This window comes from Limanda limanda, chromosome 18 (assembly GCF_963576545.1).
Source record: "Limanda limanda chromosome 18, fLimLim1.1, whole genome shotgun sequence".
Taxonomy (NCBI): Eukaryota; Metazoa; Chordata; class Actinopteri; order Pleuronectiformes; family Pleuronectidae; genus Limanda; species Limanda limanda.
In genome coordinates this window covers 22447765-22469233 of record NC_083653.1, presented here as the reverse complement: position 1 = coordinate 22469233, position 21469 = coordinate 22447765, and the positions used below count along the sequence as shown (strand labels likewise).

General features: G+C 40.6%; 2 protein-coding genes across 2 annotated transcripts; one reads left to right on the top strand and one right to left on the bottom strand.

Moving 5' to 3' along the window:
• Window positions 1-417: 417 nt before the first annotated feature.
• On the bottom strand, window positions 418-2453 carry ptger2b (prostaglandin E receptor 2b (subtype EP2)). The gene is made up of 2 exons (XM_061091104.1): window positions 1671-2453; window positions 418-681 (listed from the first exon to the last, which is right to left on the bottom strand). Exons 1-2 carry the CDS (start codon window positions 2451-2453, stop codon window positions 418-420), a joined length of 1047 nt encoding a protein of 348 aa, XP_060947087.1.
• Window positions 2454-5959: 3506 nt separating this feature from the next.
• On the top strand, window positions 5960-16922 carry LOC133024433 (mRNA decay activator protein ZFP36L1-like). Its single transcript, XM_061091543.1, has 2 exons — window positions 5960-6144; window positions 12267-16922. Exons 1-2 carry the CDS (start codon window positions 6091-6093, stop codon window positions 13284-13286), a joined length of 1074 nt encoding a protein of 357 aa, XP_060947526.1. The 5' UTR covers window positions 5960-6090; the 3' UTR covers window positions 13287-16922.
• Window positions 16923-21469: the final 4547 nt, after the last annotated feature.

Here is a 21469-nt window from a genome sequence, read left to right as displayed (position 1 = left end):
GTGTTAGGCTGCTGCTGAAGGAACTGGGTCCCTTCCGTCCACCAAAAAACTGTCCTTCATATGAGAAATATTACATACAAACACACCAAAACACTTCAATTGACTCTGCACTCTCCGAAGTCCTCAGAAACACATGGTCCTTAGGGTGGATGGGATGAGTTGTTCAGAAAATCAGAGAGTCAGACACACAGATAAACAGAGATTTCTGTATTTATTAGCAACAAAACCTGTGCGTAATGACCCAACTAGATAAACAGAAGAGACACTCCAAATAGCTGCCTAAGTAACATGACCTCACACTCCAACATCATCTAGAGAGCTTCCTGGTGTCTGCTGTCTGAGATGTGGCAACATCGGCTCTGTTTGGTTTTTCGCCTTTCTTCAGTTCACTTCACCCACCCTTAGACAGAGAATATGCTACAGGCCTAAGAACCCTTGTGCAACTCGTCCATGTCCACTATTGTCCTCATTTTCCTGTTTCTGGAGCTGTAATGCATGGCCTCCTCCCACGTGTTTCGACTTATGTGGTTTCTGCAGCTTCTTCCAAATAATTTTCAGAGCAGATGGGCGGAGGATGATGAAAACCCATGGGTTAATGATGGAGTGGAATGAGAGCAAACGGAGAGCTCCCAAATCACCTGTGCGAGGCTCATCCGGGTTGCCTATTAGGTACACTCTGAGCTGGGGAGGTGTGTGTGTGTGTGTGTGTGTGTGTGTGTGTGTGTGTGTGTGTGTGTGTGTGTGTGTGTGTGTGTGTGTGTGTGTGTGTGTGTGTGTGTGTGTGTGTGTGTGTGTGTGTGTGTGTGTGTGTGAGTGAGTGTTGGGAATGGGAAAGAAAAGTAAATACATAATTACAACATAATATAATCATTAGGCCTAACACTGCATCACGATAGCAGCCATGTACAAGTGTAGACTGTGCAACAATGCATAACAACAAGGCTTTACCGTAAGGACAGTATACTGTGTACTCAGAGCCTATAATGTTTAAAATGCAGTTCCCCTCAGCTGTTATAGAAATGTATCTCTGCAATCCAGCAAACAGAGCAAACAGAGCAACGCAGTATACGCAGTATACTGTATACGCAGTATACGCAGTATACAGTATACTGTGTACTCAGAGCCTATAATGTTTAAAATGCAGTTCCCCTCAGCTGTTATAGAAATGTATCTCTGCAATCCAGCAAACAGAGCAACGCACATTCGTGCAGAGTGCAGTGTTAAATTCTGAAGGATACTGTATTATAATATAATTTCAATTTTATGTGCAGTATTAGGCAGTATTGTCATGTTGTAGCTGGTAGAGGTGGAGGGGCACTTTTGATATTGTGACGTAGGTTCATCTCATTTGTTAAAGTGAATGAATCAGTTTGCCAAACGATTTGCCCAATCGGCAAAAAACAATAATTATATCAGCAAAATATTTGTTTTAGCTAAGAGCACAACATTTATCTGTGAGCTAGATTGATGAAGCATAAATGGCTAATACAGCCACATATCAACCTGGAAAAGATTGAAACAGAGATGTCTGTGTTTCTTTTGTTTTGTTTCCTATAGCAATATACTCTGATACTCTATACCAGAAAAAACAGTCTGTGTTTTAATGATTTCTTGTTGATACCTCAGTATGAACCACACTGTTGTAAAATTGTAACCATTAGAGCTCTTACCACTAAAGGGAAGGTGCAGCAGATGAAGACAACAGTGATGAAAGCTAGTGGCAGGAGATGAGCCACCTCCTCCGTCATGGACCTGTGGTGCCGGAAGAGCCGGCGGACCTTACCCCTCCTGTGCATCATTACCAAGTGATAAATGACAGATATGTTGCACACTACTGTCATAGAGCTCATGATGAGGATGAGAGAAGCGTAAAAAACGGGGTAAACTCGATCGTTTCTCTCCATCTGCAGAAAGCACCAGGTCCCCGGGCAGTACTGCACGTAGTCACCAAAACCCATGAAAGGAGTGACACAGAAAAAGAAGCTCCCCATGTAGACGAGCGTAATGATAATGTAAGCACAGCGTGTGCTTGAGTGCTTCTCGTACACGTAAGGATGGCCAATGGAGAGGTATCGCTCGAGCGCTATTACGCATAGGATGCCCAGTGTTGATAGGCTCAGGAAGGTCATACTGAAGCCAAAGTAGGAACACACCTCTTTGTTCGAACTCATCGCCACCAGTGTTTTGTTGTGAAAATAAGCGGCCAGCACAACAGGGCTGACAGACAGGGAGCCAAGCAGGTCCGTCAGGAGAAGCACAGTGACCAGGACTTGGTAAAGGGACCGGTTGGCTGGGTTGGTCCTCCCGCGGCGGACTTTTAACAGGAGCAGTGCCACGATATTGCCCAACACACCGGCCGAGAACATCACCGCCGAAGTATAGGGCTGTCCAGACGTCACGAAGTCATCATCATGGCACAGGTTTTGCCCCGTAGAGATATTTCCCACAGACATTTAGAGTAAAGCGAGTGTTCAGTGGTAGTGTGCTGAAAGTCAGCGCAAATGTAGCAACTAAGTTTGCGCCCCGCCCCTCATCCGATCTCACACACGCGCATCACTCACAGACATAATCTGAACCAAAAGCAATGGGACTTTAAACTGTATTAGTTTCTCTTATTGTTCATGGTTTCCTCTTTTAATTTTGTCAAATTGATAGCGTTGAAAGCACACTGAAGAGCCTTTACTGTAACTGAACTGTGTATTCTAGGCTGCTACTAGGGGACAATATAGTCAGAAGTATATTTTATTGGTCAACAGGCAGTTTTGTTTCATCTATCTGCACATTTGAATGCAATGGACATTGCCTTGAAAGGAGAAATTATCAATGCAGGGTAAGAACTGACTGGAATGGAAAACGCAGAGGAAAGCTGTCAGGCTCCTCTCCTTTGGAACCAGTTTCCAGTTTGGCTTCAGGTGATAGACTCACTCTCTTAGGTTAGGCTTAAAACATGAATCTCCCAATCAAGGTAATGGTGGAGGCTGGCTCAGTTGATTCCAGAAGCATCCCTTAGATATGTTGCAATAGGCCAAGATTGTTGGGGGAAACTCCCATCATGCCCTGAGCACTTCTTTGCAGACCTGACCCTGCAGCTGTAACTGCACGAGCTGGGTCATTTCCAATCTCACATTAGTGAAACAGTGTGTCTTGGCTTCAACAACTCTGCTAGTTCGATACCTTCGATAAGTTGCTAAAAAACCTCTGCAAAAAATCCTGTGTGCTGATATCCAAGTATATGGAAAAGGCTACTATTCACTGTGATGTCTGACGATGTCAGTTCTGTCTGTTCGTGTCAGTTTTGTATATGAGCTGCATTTTAATTTGCAGGGGGGAAATGTGATTGCTTGGTTTGTTTGTTGCAGACTATGTCCTTTGGATGGCGCCATTGACCAAGAATTTTGCATCACCCAATGCAGTATAAATACGTTTGTGTTGCAAGCTAAAAAGTTGAACTAAGTCTGGTAGTTAATGACGCATATGTAAATCACATACAGTGCTGCTGAATGACTTTCACTGATGATAATTAAAGGCTCCTGAGGATACTGACACAAGCATGATACAATAAATAAAGTTTTATTTTTTGTGCATTAAAAATAAAATGTTTAATCAAAAAAGGGGAAAGATTTTCTTTCTAAAATGGAAAGTTTTGTCACCCAGTAAATCAAAACCGGAATCTATGACAGATGTATACCACTACAGATAAATCATATTTGGACTGAATCGAATTTTTGCAAATTATATTTTTTTGCTGGAATTTAATGATATTGGTTTTGTAATTGCAAAAAATATAACCCTATAGACACCATTATTGTTTTTTATACTTGCTCCTCTTGTTTCCTTTCATTTCATCATGCTATTTGTGCAATCAATTTAATTATTTTAAAAGATTTTCCCTTTGGGCATGTCATGGAGTTCTAACAGGTGTATCTATAATTTTCAGCTTTGCGCAAAAAATTACACAAGACACAAAAATGTATATATTTCACCAAACACTGGCTTGCAGCAAATTGTGCACCAGAGCTCGTTCTGATCTGATGATTCTGTTTTCTAAACAGCCCTCAAGTGTCAGTGCTGAAGGCTTCGGGACGTGACCTCTTTCAGCCTTTACTCTCAGTGTATAATCTCCATCACTGACAAGACATTCCCCTTTAATGCAGCAACTTACTACATACACCACTGTGTTTATTTTCTTCTGTTCTGCCATCCAGAAAACAGAAGCCATGTTATTTCACAGCAATGAAAGAGCCACAGCATTCAGAGAGGGGAGGGAGGAATTTTGTTAATGGGACAACACACTCAGGCATTCAAAACTTCTGACTCTGTCTCTCAGCAGCCAGTGAACAGTCACTAAAAGACTAAGCTGTGAAATAGATTGTGAAAAGGTGAACACACGCCCTGTGCAGATGACACTAGAATTATATCAGCTGCTGTTATTATATTGAGTATGCATGATGATCAGGTGGGGGCTGTGGTTGCCGGCTTTATATTCCTTACATGGCTATAAAAAAACAGATGCACATACAAATACACATTTTGTTGTATCTACAGAAGTTGAACAAGTAAAGTATATATAGGCAACTGCTCCTGCTTGTCTTTCTTGAAGACATTTCACCTCTCATCCAAGAGGCTTCTTCATATGGGAGGTTTCAGGTATTTAACCTGTGTGGGTTTGTACCGATGTTGGGGTCCTCTGAGTCAAGGTGTGAATGTCTGTTGATACCTGTAAGTTGTAGACCCAGCCTTGCCATTGTGTGATTCATTAGTGTCATTGGGGTTGGGGTATGGTTGGGTGTTGAGCTGTCTGGAGAGAGAACTTAGGACAGCATTGAAGGTGGCTGAAAGTTGGTGTCTTAAACCACCTACTCTGTTGATTGGTGGGAGTTTTTCTGCTCAAAACATGCTTACATCAGCCTGTGCCTCATTTCCTGTATCGTGCTGGCTGATCGTGATGGGGATGGCGGATCCTGTATCATGTTGTCAGCTGATCGTGGATAGTGGTGGTGGACCATGATCGAATTTTGATTTACTTGTATAGTAACTCATTCAGAACATTTACTTTTTAACTAACTAACTATACATTTAACTAACGCACTGGACATTTTAGTCTGGTCTTAGTGAAAGGAAATAATAAAAAAAAATGTTTAAGTCCAGAGCAGTCAACAAATGAGCATTTGAGTCAAACTTCTGCAAACTGCTTTCAAATTAGATGGAACTTGAGAAGATGCAACAACATTACCAGTTCCAAGAAAGTAACCAGAAAAAGTGAGTCTCCACAAACAAACTCAACTTTGTACAACAACACTAGTATATAACTTGAAGTAATGCTCAGTTCTGTCAGTACTGTAGCAGAAAGCTGTTGATTCTATTAAGTAATTCTGTAGCTTGTAGCGGTTGACTATCATTCAAATACATTTTTAAATAATGTATGCACTGGTCTATGCTCTATGTTATTGAATTGAAATGAAAAAACTTAATAGTTGTGATGTTTGTTATTGTGATAAACTCTCCCAGATGCTCTGTAAATCAGTGGGTTGGTTTGGTGGATACTTTGTTTTGACTCACACCGTCACTTGCATGGCCAAGTACTGTATCAGTCACATGTAGTTTGTTGTTCTGGTCATACACCTCATAGTATTTTGGGACCAATAAAGACTAATCTTCTTATCTTATCTTATCTAAGTTGTGCGCCATATCAACCTCATAATGCCACAGGTGGGAGTCTGTCACCTGTGTGCTTCATCTACCAATGTGTTGCACTTTTTTAATACGGCCTATGATTGCACTTTGTTAGCATCATATAGCACAATACGTAAGGTGTGTATCTTTATGCAAGGAGAAGGAAGATGTTTTTATTTGAAAGTGTATTTCTGAAATGTTCCTCTGAAGCCCTGATCAGACTCTGCACCAGGTGCGTCCAGCAGGGGCGCTGTGTGCCACAGGCTGCACAGTTGGCCCGCCCACACCGCAGCCATGGCCGCTGCCTGCTGAAAACGAAGTGCGCAGCAGAACGACGCGGCAGAAGGGGGCTCTTCACGGAGCAGTAAACAACAACTACCGAAGTGAAACAGCAGCTCTTATCCTTCACAAGCCAACATGACAGCAACTGTTATATCTCCTTTCCTGGAATACGGAGAAGTCGCCAATAAGGTAAATGACGCCTCCGCAGGAGTCGGCCGACTGACGGTCTTTTCTGCTCAAAACATGCTAACATTAGCCTAGACACTTTTCATGCTGCAATTTGAAGTTTGACTTGAAGTTTTCCAGGCTCGTAACTCGCGTCACCTGCTCGGTTGTCGACTCCCCATGGTATACGCCATTCATCTACTCAGAGGTTTTATAGTATGCCTTTGGAATGTAATCTTTGCACTGGTGGTTAACAGGCGAGTGTTTGTTAGCGTCATATGGGAGGTGATGTGAGCGTGGCGCACACTGAGAAGTCACCGATTAAAAAGTTAGACGGGTCTCCATGACTTGTAACGTGATTCGAACTTTGTACCTAACAGTGTCAAATAAGTTTGTAACTACAGATCCCCTTAGCTGTTTCTAGTTAACTTGTGTTGGCTCCTCTGTGTCTGGCTGGATGTACACTCAGTTAAAACTGTGTCACCGGAGGTAAAAAGTTGCAGCACATGGCTTTGTTTGTCCCAAGTTTGTTCAAAGCGAATTAGCTGCGAATCCTCTGCAGCGGTGAGACTTTTCCCATGAGCTGTTGCAACTTTTATGTGATAGTGTAAAACGGACAGGGAGGACCAGCTATCTGTGTTATCAGCCAAAACAACAGCAGAGGGAAGTTTAGCTGCTGCTCAGAGACGGTGCCATGACGGAGGTGCATGGAATGAGAGCAGATGACACGGCAGAACCCATCTCTGCATAATAATGAGGGATGCACGATATGGATTTTTCTGGCCGATATGATAACCTATAATTGGCTGATACCATTACATTACCAATACATATTTCATGTTTCTTAATAAGAAGTTCATAGCCTTTAACTTATGTTCACCTGATGGTGAAATTGCAAAATACATTAAGGAAATATGGATGAATTAATATGCCATTGTTAACACGACACAAACAATTCTGAGTTAGTTCTGAGAGTCCGTTTCCTTTGAACAACTTCAGGTGGAGGAGGAAAATTTCTCCCTCAAAAGAATTTCAATTAAATATTTTGACATCTCAAATAAGACATGTCAATGTATTAAAATAGTTATTGAGATAAAATAATGAGCTGCAAAGCTAGTCGCCAGCAGCTTTAAGTTTAAGAGTTTGTAAATTCACCTGGTTACTTTAATAAAGATGCTGAAAAGCACCAGTAGGGCATAGTATATTGCCACACTGCCAAACTGCAGGCAGCGGAGAGCAGACTGTGGCACGCTCCTGCCGCACAGCGCTAAAGCCGGCAACTAGCCATCAGTGTAACATTAATCTAATAGTGACACAATGGTCACGCTAGTGTTACCTACAAGTAATATTATTAGATTATAACTAGATGGCTACAAGTCAAAGTGTGGGTCAGATTGAATACTGATATAAATATTTGGACCACAACATCGATTGTGCAATACCATCCACCGTGATAAATCAATAGCCTCATTTTATTAAAAAGTAAGACATAATAGCAGTATTGAAGCAAAATCCAATACAAATTAAGTAATTGGTGACCAAAAAAACACATAAAATGCCTCCATACTGTTCCAGAGGTGTCATCCAAGTGACTGAATGCCATTCAAATTCGACTTGAAGACGTAATTTAAACCATGTTTTTAGCCTAAATGTCTGCAGTTGTCTATCTCGTAATTACCCCTGCAGTCATTGCAGCTATCGCGAGTTCTCGCAATACTCACCAGTGTTCTCGCAAGAACTTGCAGTAGCTGCAGTTACCCCTCCATCGGCAGAGGGGTTAGTAGATAATGGGTGAATTCTAATTTATGAGTGAACTATCCCTTTAAAAAGATGAGGAGTGTTTGAACCAAACGGGTACACAGGGGCAGTCACACGAGAGGAAACTTTGTCAACTAGGCTCTAAATCACAGGCGGGGCTACTGCTGCAAATTTAATACGGCCGGTTTCAGGATCAGGGCAGAAGCACCCGGTCCCGGTCGCAATTTACCATGCCAGAGTATCCTGTTGAATTGTCCTAACTCCGCCCTGGCCTACACTACCTTTTTTTCGAAGTAAAGACCAACACTTATCAGATGTTATTAAGACCTGTACAGTACTGGAAGTCATTACTTTGTGTCTGTTTGATTCAATCTTGAGGAACGCATTTTAAACACATTAGAGAAGAAGAATGATGCACACACCTTCACCTCCACATGCAACACGAGACACAAACAGCCAGGACATCAGTGTTAAAGTGACCGAAACGATTCTTGATTTGGCCCCATCGATTAATAACTAAATAAATGTGTCATCTGTTTGAATAGAGTGACAGAGACAAACACACACACACAACCCCAGGCTGTAGACAGGAGGGAAGTTTTTCTGGCAGATTATGTTATAAAGTGTTCCTTTTAACTTAAATGTGGCAGAAGTAGCGTTTAAACTAACAATAATATTGATTCACAAGATTATTTTAAAGATCAGCTCTACGTGTGAATTGAAAAGATATGGACCTATGCTCTGAACAACAGAAAAATGGGCCACTTTGAGATTGACTGTTACTGTGTATCCATTATAGGGCTTTACCCAACCAAAAACTTTGCCAGTCAAATCAGAGTTGGCTGTTCATTAAGACTATTCAAGTCACACTAAAATAGGGGCGGGAATTGGCAAAAAATGTGACGATTCGATAGTATTGCGATATTTGGGCCACGATTCAATATTATAGCGATTCTTAACATATTGCGATACAGCAAGTATTGCATTTCGATTCTGCGCTTCATGTCCCCCAAATTATTCAAAGGCATTACAAAAAATGAGGAAAATAAGACTGCTTAACTCACTTCAAATGTCACATTTAATTCTGTGAACAACATTGTCTTCTACACATTAACTGAAGTGCAAAAACTAAGAAAGGGTCGTGCAAAAACTTCACGGACACAAAACCTTAAAGGAATCATGATGTTAATGTGTTTCTTTTAATGATTTTGAACTGTACATTGGATTTCTGACCGGCGCTGACAGGCTATTCTGTGATGCTCAGACGTCATGTGTTTGTCCAGTTTGTCCCTTCTGTAGGACTGGCAGGGAGACTCTATAAATGGCCGGGTCTGGTTTCCTCTCACAACTGCCTGTCTATGCTGTCTACATGTTCGACAGAACATTCCTAAGACCAAAAAGAAAACTGAAATAATCCCCTATTCATTCTCTATGAACTGTCTTTTATCTATCTATCTATCTATCTGGCTATTTATTTACTTATTTATTTATGCATGTATGCATGTATGAATGTAATGTATGCATTTACTGACTTCCATACGTAACCTGGATTGCCGGAATCCAGAATTTTTTTTGGATCCGGTACTTATGTTTATCGCGTCTACACAAAGCCCTGTCACGAAAACACGGAAGCGCTGGAGCGGAGTGGAACTCTAGAGCGACTCAAACAAACCCACAGTAAACATCAGTACTGTTTGTGTCCTAATTAGGGCTGCAACTAACGACTATTCTGATAGTCGATTAGTCACCGATTATTGAAACGATTAATCGACTCATCGGATTATGAATGACAGAAATTCTCAATTGCTATTATTTAGCAAGCAGCTTTTAAATTTAGCTTGAGGTTGTTCGAGGCATGTGATGACTGAAAATAAAGACAATAAAGTTTGATACTTCATTAAAAAAAAGTATTTTATTAAACTTTGCTGCATATAAGGGTACTGTTGACACAACAGCAAAGAAAAATCAAGTTTTTGTCCGTTTAAAACCAAGGACAGGCAAAGTGCTAATAAAAAAAAATAATTTAAATTTAAGTTTCCCTTTTTACTGTGAACCAAGAACAGGCCAAGTGCTGTTACTAAAAATGAATTAAAAATCAAGTATCCATTTTTCGTGTTAACAAAAAAGGACAGGGAAAATAACATTAATAAAAACATCAACAAACGAAACTACAGTCTTCTTCGGACTAAATAATTGTGATTTAAAAAAAGACGTTTGTCAGGCATAATATAACATTTCGCTTTTAAACTCGTTAAAAAAAAGTTTAAACCATATTGTTGTAATGGATTCTAGAATCCTGTGCACAGGTATATAGCAAGCTAGCTAACAGGCTATCTGACAGAGGCGAGTCCGCATCGTCTCCGTTCCGATGTTACACGTGCCTCCTCACACGCGCGTGTCCTGCTTCCATGGAGAGCAGGTCCGCTGTACAGATACTGCAGGTAGTTTTTCTCGGGCCATGTCAAGAGAGAAGATCTCCCGAACTTTTTACTTCCTGGTGCGCGAGGCAGCGACGCTGCCATTGGTCCATGTTTCGTCGCTATTGCACATGCACGACTTTCAGAGATACGAAGGGAGCGAGATGGCTCACTCCACCTACGGTAAAACGACCTTTAGTTCCGCTGCGGGGCTCGAAAAACACGCGCTATGACGTCACCAACGATTCTTCGACGAGTAAATTCGTCGGCAACTATTTGTCATCGATTTTTGTCGACGACGTCGACTAATCGTTGCACCCCTAGTCCTAATAACTTGTGATCAGCAAAGGTGTTTATTGTTCGTGTAAAGTGAACACAGGTTAGACGGGGAGTGAAGCAGACTTTGACCCATAAAGGACCACCAGACCTTTTAATGTGCGACTGTCCTGATTTTGAAGCAGTGCTGGTTAAGATAATATTTCAGCGGTATGTTTGTCATAACATGGATGGGTTGAGTTCTATAGACCATATCTTATATTTCTATCAAGGATAATTATCTTTGGTGTTTCATCACCCTTTTCATTCTGGGCGAGGCAAAATACATAATTTTGGGAAAAAAAGATTGTATTATGTTCACGTGAAGTGTAAAACGGGTTCCCAGTATCTCAAAGAGATAAAACACCTACTAAACATGAAAGAGTTATACATTTTTGTAGAAACATCAACCTATAAGTCTCACAACTGTAACTTGAAGTGCTTAAAACTCTGATATTAACTCTGAAACTGCCAGATTCTCTATAAGAAGTTAGCCTCATGTATAATATACATTTTCTGTGTATTTTTGGAGTAATAATCATATAATAATAAGTATCTACTAGAGGACAAATTTCAGTTTATTCATCTGATTTTATTGTGGTATTAAATCTTAAATCATGTAACATGACCCGTCTAACTTTTTTAATCTGTGACTGCTCAGTGTGCGTCACGCTCACATCAGCTCCCAGATGACATCTATTCAAATTTCTTCCATGAGTAGTTTATTAAGGCCGGAGCATGCTTCTGCGTTGTCAGGGGCCCGCAAGCACGCAGCTGTAACGCAGGACTCGCTGTCATTCATGGTTTTCCAACCGTTGAGCGTGTTGCCATGCAATTCCCCGCCAGAACACTAGGCGGAGTAATGTTTTTTGTCGAAGTCGGCTCTTCTTCGTGTGTGGCACACAGAAGAGCGATTTATTTATATCGCCACGGTGGCTCCTCAGAGCCTTTTTTTGGCTGGTAAATCCGCCGGTCAGTGACGGGTTATACTAGTGGTCATAGTTTCGGATCTCTTCTGCCAAGTGCTCTTCTATTTGGTCCATATTCGTTCTTCTAAATCTTCCGTGGTTTCCGGGCATGAACCGGAAATGCGACTCCGGAAATGATGTAGTTAGCAGACCAATCATAGCCCTTGCGGGCGGGTGACGCTTGCGGGGCTTTGCCGTCTAGTTAGAAAAATTGTCCGACGCACGTAAGAAGGGCTATGATAGCACGTAGGGAGCCCGGCAGGGCTCTTGCGCTTCCGGGCCCGTGAAAATGCAGAAGCATGCCTTTAGTCTAATACTATTCCACTTATGGCTTCTTTACCTACTTGTACAAATACTTAATGAATTAGTTTAATTTATATTATTTTTAACAGTCTTTTTTTAATAAAATATCGATTGTGTATCGCCAATCAGCATAACTAGATAGGATTTTTGGTGCTTGTTGCCAAGCTATTATCAGTATTTAAAATGTAAAGCTCTATGGTCCCAAACCTGCTTGTGAGAACGTTGACTACTTTCTGATTGCTTTACCCAGAGGGTCTGTTCAAAATGGATGCACTTATCAGAAAGGTTTCATAAACGCATCACACACTACTTATACACGACTATATTACCATGGTGGAAACTATTAATATTACCATGCACTTACTTAACTTTCTTCTCTTTACAGGACAATGAGATGTTCAAATACAGCAACAACAATAGTCTTGGTGGAACTCGGCTGACGCCTGCCACATGCTCCAGTGCCAACCATTCCTGCAACCCCATTGAGTCTCCGCTGGACAGGAAGGTGGTGGAGGCCCCCTCTCCAGTAGACCTTTTCCAGCGCCGTCACTCAGTCAGCCTCCCCAGTACGAAGTTCATTCAGGATCAGTTTGTCAACAGCCTTAAAATGGATCCCTCAGTGTTGCCCGGTAACAGCTGCAGTGGCAACAACAAGGAGAACTATTTTCGTGAGCGCTCTTACTCAGAGCTAGGGGACAGGCTACGGCCAGGTAATCAAGTGTGTGTGGGGGTAAGTAGCCAAGTCAACCCTAGCCGTTATAAAACCGAGTTGTGCAGACCCTTTGAGGAGAACGGCTCCTGCAAGTACGGAGATAAGTGCCAATTTGCCCATGGCTTGCATGAGCTGCGCAGCCTCAGCCGTCACCCAAAGTATAAGACTGAGCTGTGCCGCACCTTCCACACAATTGGTTTCTGCCCATACGGCCCTCGCTGCCATTTTATTCACAATGCAGAGGAGCGACGTGGGCCCCCTCCCCTCTCTGTCTTTAACAAGATGGTGCGCCCTCGGCTGCAACACAGCTTCAGCTTCGCTGGCTTCCCCAGCTCAGGCGGCCTGGATGATAACCCCACCTCAGTCACTCCTCCAACAGTGTTCTCCACTGAAGACCTGACGGTGTTGCAGAGCAACCCCTTCACCTACTCAAGCCAGGAGCTTACCAGCCTCTTTGGCCAAAGCTTGGATCACCCACTTCCATGCAAGCCTCAAGGTCTGGTCCCCTCTTCCCCAACCACTCCTTGCTGTTTTCAACCCACATCAGAGAGCCCCCCCATTCCCCCAGACTCTCTGTCTGACCAAGAGGGGTACCAGAGCAGCATGGGCAGCCAGAGTGGCTCTGAGTCCCCCCTCCTGGATGCCTCTCGTCGTCTCCCCATCTTCAGCAGGCTTTCAATCTCTGATGATTGAGGTGGACCCCGGCATTGTTTGACCTGAGGGAGAGCAGGAGGGAAAGAGACGATTGAGACCACCAACTTCAATAACTCCCTCCTCCTCCTCTCTGTGTTGTTTACAGGAGTAGGAGAACACCGGATGCCTTCTCATTTGAGGATTGTCTCGCCCTTAAGGACCCCACCAAACACCGATCAAGTCTCCTCACCGTGATGAACAGTTGGTACACCAGAAACATCTTAACGTACAGGCCCTGCATTGGAGGCCATGATGAAGTAAATGTAAATGATTTTGAGAAGAAGCTCAGATGTCACACTATAAAGAAGTTTAATGACTTGTTGGTGCAGACAGAGTGGCATTGGGGTCAGTTTGTGTGTTCATTGTCCAGTGGAGGGTAATGACCTGTGCTGGAATCTTTACACCTCCGGGCTTATCATAGCTCAGTGTTCAACTTTTAAATGATAGTTACCACAAAGTGAACCGGAGAACGTTTCTAAATTAGACTTCTCTTCTAGTCGTGTCCAGCTTCCTGTTCCTTGCCATGTAATTGTTTATTTTGTGAGGATGACTTGGATTATTATGTGCCTTGTTTCACTGAGCTGGTGGTCAGTTATCTTTCTCTAGGGGTTTGGAGTGCAGAAAGTTTTTGAACAGGATTCAATAGAAATTCTGAAGTCAAAGCTTGAATTAAAGGGGAGTTTCACTCAAATTACAAGAAATATTCTTACACTTCCCTTTTATTAACTTGTATAGTCAAGCTTTTCCTTTTCCAGTCTCTTAAGATTTCAGCCTCCGTCCCAAAACATTGACCGTGGGTGGAATTTAGTTTATGTTCAAAGAGTCAAAATAGATTTGCTTTAGATCAACATCAGCATCTCTGAACTAGTATCTCTGGATCACCCACAGAAAACACTCGGTGCTGTTTTCTAAGTCTTTTTGTAAAAGAAAAAATGTCTATTGACTGCAGTTGTCACTGAAGTCTGTCTTGAAAAAGACAACACTTTAGCAAGAGAGGATGTAAGAAAGATAATGTCTTTTCTTTGGTAGTTTGGGTGACCTCTTAGCCATTGTTAGGTTCCTGCTATTAATTTGCCACCTCAGAGTCTTTAAAGTTAAAACTCTGCTGCAAAGTTAATATCATTAAACCCTAAATAGTTCAGCTGTTTAGCCTTTTCAATCCCATCCCTTTCCAACCCCCCTCAGATCAATTCTGTCTCTGAGGTGATATGTTAGACAGCTGTCTGAAATCAGTTGAACCTGAACTCTTCTGTTGATTCCACCATATTCAATTATTATTATTATGGTCATGTTATTTTCTAGTTTGTTTCTCAGAGTCTTTAGTGTTGGGGCTCTGGTCATCACTGCTTATTTATCAAAATGTATTTATTGCTGATCTTAAGCATTTTTTTTATTTTGTATTTATCTGGTTAATTAAACTATAGAATATATATTTTTTCTTTTATGTTAAATTATGATCTTCCGTATTAATCACAGAATGACTGTTTATTTTTACTCGCAGTTAATATATTATTCTGCAATGACGTTTTTTGTAACACTTGATTTATTTTGAAAGTGAATTTTTATTTTGAACACAAAGGTTTAGTATTTGTATTTATTTTGAGTTCCTTCCACGTGCACCATCAGTTCAAGGTTCTTTGTGGCAATCTGAAGGCCCGGATGCATTGGAAGTGGCAAAGTTAATGCCCCGCTGCAAGCTGTATGCCTAACTACAAACTTTATCTATTCATTATAGGGATAGAAATCTTTTGCTGCCATTATCAGTTTTAAAGTGAAGAGAGAAGCCAACACAGTAATTACCAACTAATTGGATAACAAGGGTAGAGTCATAGTTTCTGATGGTCTGGACTAAGTATGAATGCACTTAGGGTGCGGTTGGTGTTGGTTTTACAGGGTTTTTCCAGCCAACATTTACAATATGTGCCTCTATCACAGCTGCCAGATACCGTGTGTGTAAAAGATGGGGCAAAAAAAATGAAGACCTTACTTTCTGACACGCTGTTAATAGGTTGTGTGAGAGTTAATACCTTAGGTGTAGTTATAGGGGCTGGAGAATGCATTATCTCAGTGAGCGTCTGAACAGCTAATGTGAGTGTGTGTGTTGTTCCACTCGCTCTTAGTCTGATACCTGCACTCTGGATTAGGATTTGTGTTCAGTGAGGTAACTTCAGGTTTGACCCTTGGTAAATCGTCGAACAGCTACTTTGAGATAACAGATCAGAATTTATATAAGCGTAGCATGACCAATCAGTTCTCTTGGAAAATTGAGTCACTACACATAGTGTATTCCAATAAATTATTTATTTATTTGACACGTGGGACTGCAGCTGAAAGTATAAGACTAAAAACCGTGAAACACATCCTGTGAATAGATCTAAGCAAACACATTAACTTAATGGAATACAAAAATGTACTAAGACAGATCTGCTGGTGCTGTAGTGATGAACAATATTAACGTACACAGTGACAGTCTTTTTTTCTTCTTGCTACTGCTGTTTTCCCCCTTCACTGTCTTAACACACAGGGTATATATTTGTCAGTAACTAATGGCTCTGAGGTATTAAATTCACTGTGACTGTATATACATTTATATTTATTAAAATGATTTTAAGGGCTTTCAGCCTCATTTGGAAATTGCACCAAGAAGTATGGGGATATAAGTTGTAAACAACATATTAAGTGGTTTTACCTCCCTCCTAAGATAAGTATACCATTGGAAAACGATTTTCTAAGAATCGGCACAACCAATTTGAACATTAGGATATTCAGAAATTAAGGTATTCGTATTGATCTACTGAGATTGATTGAATTCACAGTGAGTCATACACTTGGAATGTTGGAACAGAACTAGTGTGTACATATCCCTTTACCATCTTCTCTCTGCACTCAGCAAATTTCCTAATGTCAAGATGGGAGTGTTGACCACAGTTTACAATTAATCCAGGCCTCTTATCGCTCACCCTGCAGCAGTCCTGGGTAGAACTAGCATATCTACCCTTTAGACTGGTTCTGGAATAGTCTCGTCTTCATACTATGGTGAATTCTCATTTGATTATCAGCCACTTATACTGACAAAACATTTTTAGGTTGTTTTGAAAGGCTGAGCAAGCACGTCTGTTCCACGGTATCACACATAGGTCATGATGATCAGGATTATGTAAAGCTTATTTTTGACCACTTTTTCAATGAAGTGCCTATAAACACATTCCAGGTTCCCCAAATCTTGTGCCTTCATATGTTTCTCTATAAGATGTATTATTGTCATTAAACAGGACTTACACGTGAAATGCAACTGTTGAATGTATTCTACAGCAGATTTTGCTGTCACCATAGTAATTGCTCAGTTTATGGTTTATTTTGTAATGACAGATTGCAGTTACGACCAATAAAGTCTTTATACTGAATATGTGAGTTGATTTTTGAAGCTGTTGAAATGATACATTTTACCATTATACCACACTATATTATCTCACACACACTTAGCTATAAACTTCACACACACACATCTCTTCACTGCATCTGCATAGAAAGTTCACGCCTGCAACTGTTTCTTTGTCATTCCCTCTCCAGAATGCTCTTCGCATGCTGTATGATTGTCTGACCTTCCTTGCAAGGAATAAAGTTTACTTAAAAGACTATGATTCTCGTATCTCTTTATTTCAGAAGTCTCACCTGGTCAAATTTCCATCACTGTCATTCATTTTTTTTTTTATTCCGCTTGCTGTTGTGCATTGTCTCTTGTCACATACAGACACTTGGTCAGGATCCTTTGGCTTCCGTTTTTACACTGGCTACCCTACATATAAGGTAGTCTGATAGACTTCTATTGTTCTCTGCAGTGTTCAAAGTCGATACAGGATTCATTATATACTTGTTGTATACTGACATACCAATGGTGAGTAGGTATTCTGGTTTTGAAGTCGGTATACGTTTCAGTATCAAACCATACCACACTCTAATTTAGTGTTATGAGAGTCAAAACATACAAAACCTTCTGTTGCTTAAACCTAACCACAGACAGGAGTTCTGGATTGGAACCCAGGTCTTTGGTATGAAGGTAAGGGTCCTAAACAAGAGTCTGTGTGGTCAGGTTGGAGTGAGTGTTCTCTGACCCACTAATCGTTGGGTTGGGTTGAGAACAGTTCTACAGTTCATAGTGTAAGTGTAATAACTTCTCTGCCTTGCACATACAGGTTCATCTCAAAATATTAGAATATCATGGAATAGTTCATTTATTTCAACATTTCAATTCAAAAAGTGAAAGTCATTACATAGATTAATTACACGCAGAGTGAAATATTTAAATTGTTTATTTCTTTTTAATTTTGATGATTATGGCTTACGGCTAATGAAACCTTCAAATTCAGTATTTCAGAAAATTTGAATATTAAATAAGACCAATAAAACAAGATTTTAATACAGAAATGTTAGCCCACTGAAAAGTATATTCATATATATAAGCACTCAATACTGCATCAATGTGGCGTGGCATGGGGGCGATCAGACTGTTGCCCTGCTGAGGTGTTATGGAAGCCCAGGTTGCTTTGATAGTGGCCTTCAGCTTGTCTGCATTGTTGGGTCTGGTGTAGCTCATCTTCCTCTTGACAATACCCCATAGATTATGTATTCAGGTCAGGCGAGTTTGCTGGCCAATCAAGCACAGTGCTATATACCATGGTCATTAAACCAGGTATTGGTACTTTTGGAAGCTCGGGCAGGTGCCAAGTCCTGCTGGAAAATGAAATCAGCACCTGCATGCTCTAAAATGTCCTAGTAGACGGCTGCGTTGACTTTGGACTTGATAAAATATATAAAACTATAAAAATACAAATCCATTTAAAACAGTGGCTCTTGATGCACTGACTCCAGCCTCAGTCCACTCCTTGTGAATCTCCCCCAAATTCTTGAATGGCCGTGGTTTCACAATTCTCAAGGCCGCAGTTATCCCAGCCTTAGAGACCTCCACACGACCTTAGAGAGTTAATTACCTTATTAGAGTGGGACATCGTGAGTCTACAATATTGAACTTTTTCACAATATTCAATTTTTCTGAGATTCTGAATTTTGGGTTTTCATTTGCTGTAAGCCATTATCATCAAAATTAAAATAAATAAACGCTTGAAATATTTCAGTCTGTGTGTAATGAATCAATATAATATATGAGTTTCACTTTTTGAATTTAATTATCAAAATAAAAAAACCTTTCCATGATATTATAATTTATTGAGATGAACCTGTATATTCTTTTTATGTTTGACAATGCTACACTCCCTCCATTTATGTAGTGTTGATCTAAATGAATCAGCAACATATAAATCAGTCTGCAAAGTGCAGTTTGCTCATTTTCATCTGAGCAAACTTCTGCTCAATACCAGGGGCGTTTCTAGGTTTCTGAAAGATCAAAACGTAACTGCGCATGCAATTTTTGAAAATAAGAACAAATAACAAAATAAACAATGTATGCAGTTTATTAATACCAATGGTAAAAATATAGATTTTCACAAACTTCCCTTTGTCTTAACAAAAAAGTGCCTCATTCATAAGCACCAACATTAAACATTTCGATAATAAATGAGTCACATAGTCATATATGTATTCTTCACATATTTGTATTAGTTTCACAATAGTAAACAATGTCTGAAAAAGTATACAATGCAGAAATGCAGAAAGATAAGATGTTTAAAAGGCAAGAGCCTTTTTTAAACATCTTATCTTTCTGTAGTCATGCGTTTGTCTTTGTTCATTTATTTTCTTCTACAGTATATCTGTCTTTACTTTACACTTTCCATATTGTGTATACTTGTACATTTGTCTGTGTATTATTAACTGTTACTCTACATGTATTGTCTTTCTTTGTTCATTTCTTGTTTGTAGTGAACTTTTTATTTTCACTCGTTTCTTGCTCCTTTCTTTGGACCTTTGTCCTTTGAGCACAAGTGGGTATCTCCTCGGTTTGACTTGGGCAAACCGGTCAATGACTTCACCATGGTCTAAGCCACAAAGCGCATCCTTCTCCACTGCCATAATAGCCAAATGATGTAGCCTCTCCTGGCCCATGGTTCTCCTCAGCCAGGTGTGGACAGTCTGGTCCATCACACTACTAGTCATTAACGTTAGCTAGCTAGAGCATTCTAGCTGCAGACAAAGTACATGATATACATTTGCATTCAATTATAACATTATATACATTTACCATAAGTAAGGTTTTCAAAACGTTTACAGACATTTTAATTACTGACATATAATAAAAACATTGTGAAATCTAGGGCTTGTGCTCACTACTCACCTGTTGTAAACAGTGAGAGACTGGCTGCTGAAGTGTACTGACGCACTTGTTGCTCTGTTCTCGTGCGGTAAATGAGGGGCGTTCAAGGACCGTCGGAAAGTCGATTTTTTTTCGATTTTTTTTTTTTTTTTTTTTTTTTACCAAAAAATTAGATTCGGGGCTAATCAAATTAGATCCGGGGCTTTAGCCCCGAATAAAACAGCCTAGTGACGCCACTGCTCAATACTATAAACTCAGTTTCAAGTCGTTACACTTCACCTAATCTGTAGCCATCAGTGACTGAGTGAGGACGGCACTAATATGGGATTTGTCCGTAAAGGCAGACAAAAACAAGTCAATATGTTAGTATAAAGGCTACTTTCTTTAACATTGAATTTTTTGATGTTTTTGCCAGTTTCACAGGGAATAAGTCATGAATCTTGATGAAACAAAATGTCACATTTAGGAGACATGACAGGTAATTTCATATCATCTTTTCACAGCTTAAATACAGCAGCTGCAACATACATCAGTGAATAAAGCCTCCACAATGAATCCTACTCTTATTTCCTCAGAGGAATGTAGAAAATTGGGTGCTTAGCCCCCATGTATACATTAAGTCAGAAGGGAGTTTCTGTTTCCCCTTCCTCTTCTGGCTGGTCGCATGCTGGTGGGGAAAGGAATAATCTGAAGAAAGACTGGTTAGTGTGATTTACTGTGACAAATATAGATCATTGCTGTCGAATACCATAATGTTTTCTCTTGACCTGTGGTGAGGCTCCGGAGCTACTTCAGAATGATTCCTTGTCATTAGTGAGTCTTTCTCAAACAGTTATATACTATTGGTCACTTTTTTATTTATTTTTGAGTGCTAGACGTTGGGTGTAGAGCTTTTTGTTGCAGACTGAAGTTATAAAACGTTTTTCCTACTCATCCTAGTCAATGTTTTTCATTTTTACAATTACTTTGTACAACAAATTTTTATTAATATTGAATGTATTACATATCCAAATTGCACCAAACTCAACGCTGCACTTTCTCAGACAATGCACAATTTACATGCCAAGTTTGAAGTCGATTAAATGAACAGTTCCACTAACAGAATTACAGACAGACGTTGGTGGATTTATTAGGGAGATTATGTGATTGTAATTGTAACTGTCAGCAAAACCGGCCAGTTTATGCAGACTGTTTTATTCTTTTATTTTAGGGTTGGGCTATATATTGTTCTTATGTTCAACTACGGTTTGGGTTATTTTCGTTGTCTTTTACACGTAGCGACTCCCCTCGCATAGTTACCTGCAGCAAAGGAGCGGACGGTTTTATTCGACACACCTGATCCCTCGTTTCCGCCCCAGTGCAATAAAATACCTGCCGTCAGCCCGGCACAGATAGGAAACCAAACCGGACGCCAGCTTTGCGGCATTTCTCGGACCGAAAGAACCATCCAAACAACTTTAGCTTAACACCCCTCGCCAAGCGGAACGAGGTAAGGAAGCTGGTCCCATTTACTTTGCTGCGGGTAGTGCGGAAGGGAGTCGCTGTCACGTTAACGAGTCAGATGTCTCACGTGGCGATTTGTTTGTTCATTGTATTTTAACGTTCGTGTTTGGTTTTAATGATTAAAATCTTTGTAACTTGTAACTGTCATTACAGTTTTACGGTGTCACTACGGCAAACCAGATGTGAGAATAAAGAGCCGTGTAACATCAGTTCAAGAGACTCAGCGTTTGTGTGGAGAAGCGGGGGGCCATTACAGTAAAACTCGAGGCTACAACGAAACGTCTTCCTGACTCGTGTCGTCACCTGAAGACACAAAACTTACAAATCGACCGTCAGACAAGACCGGACAACGCATCAAAGGCGCACGCACGAGAGACTATATGCAAATTTAATGAAGCATTTACAAAAATGTATA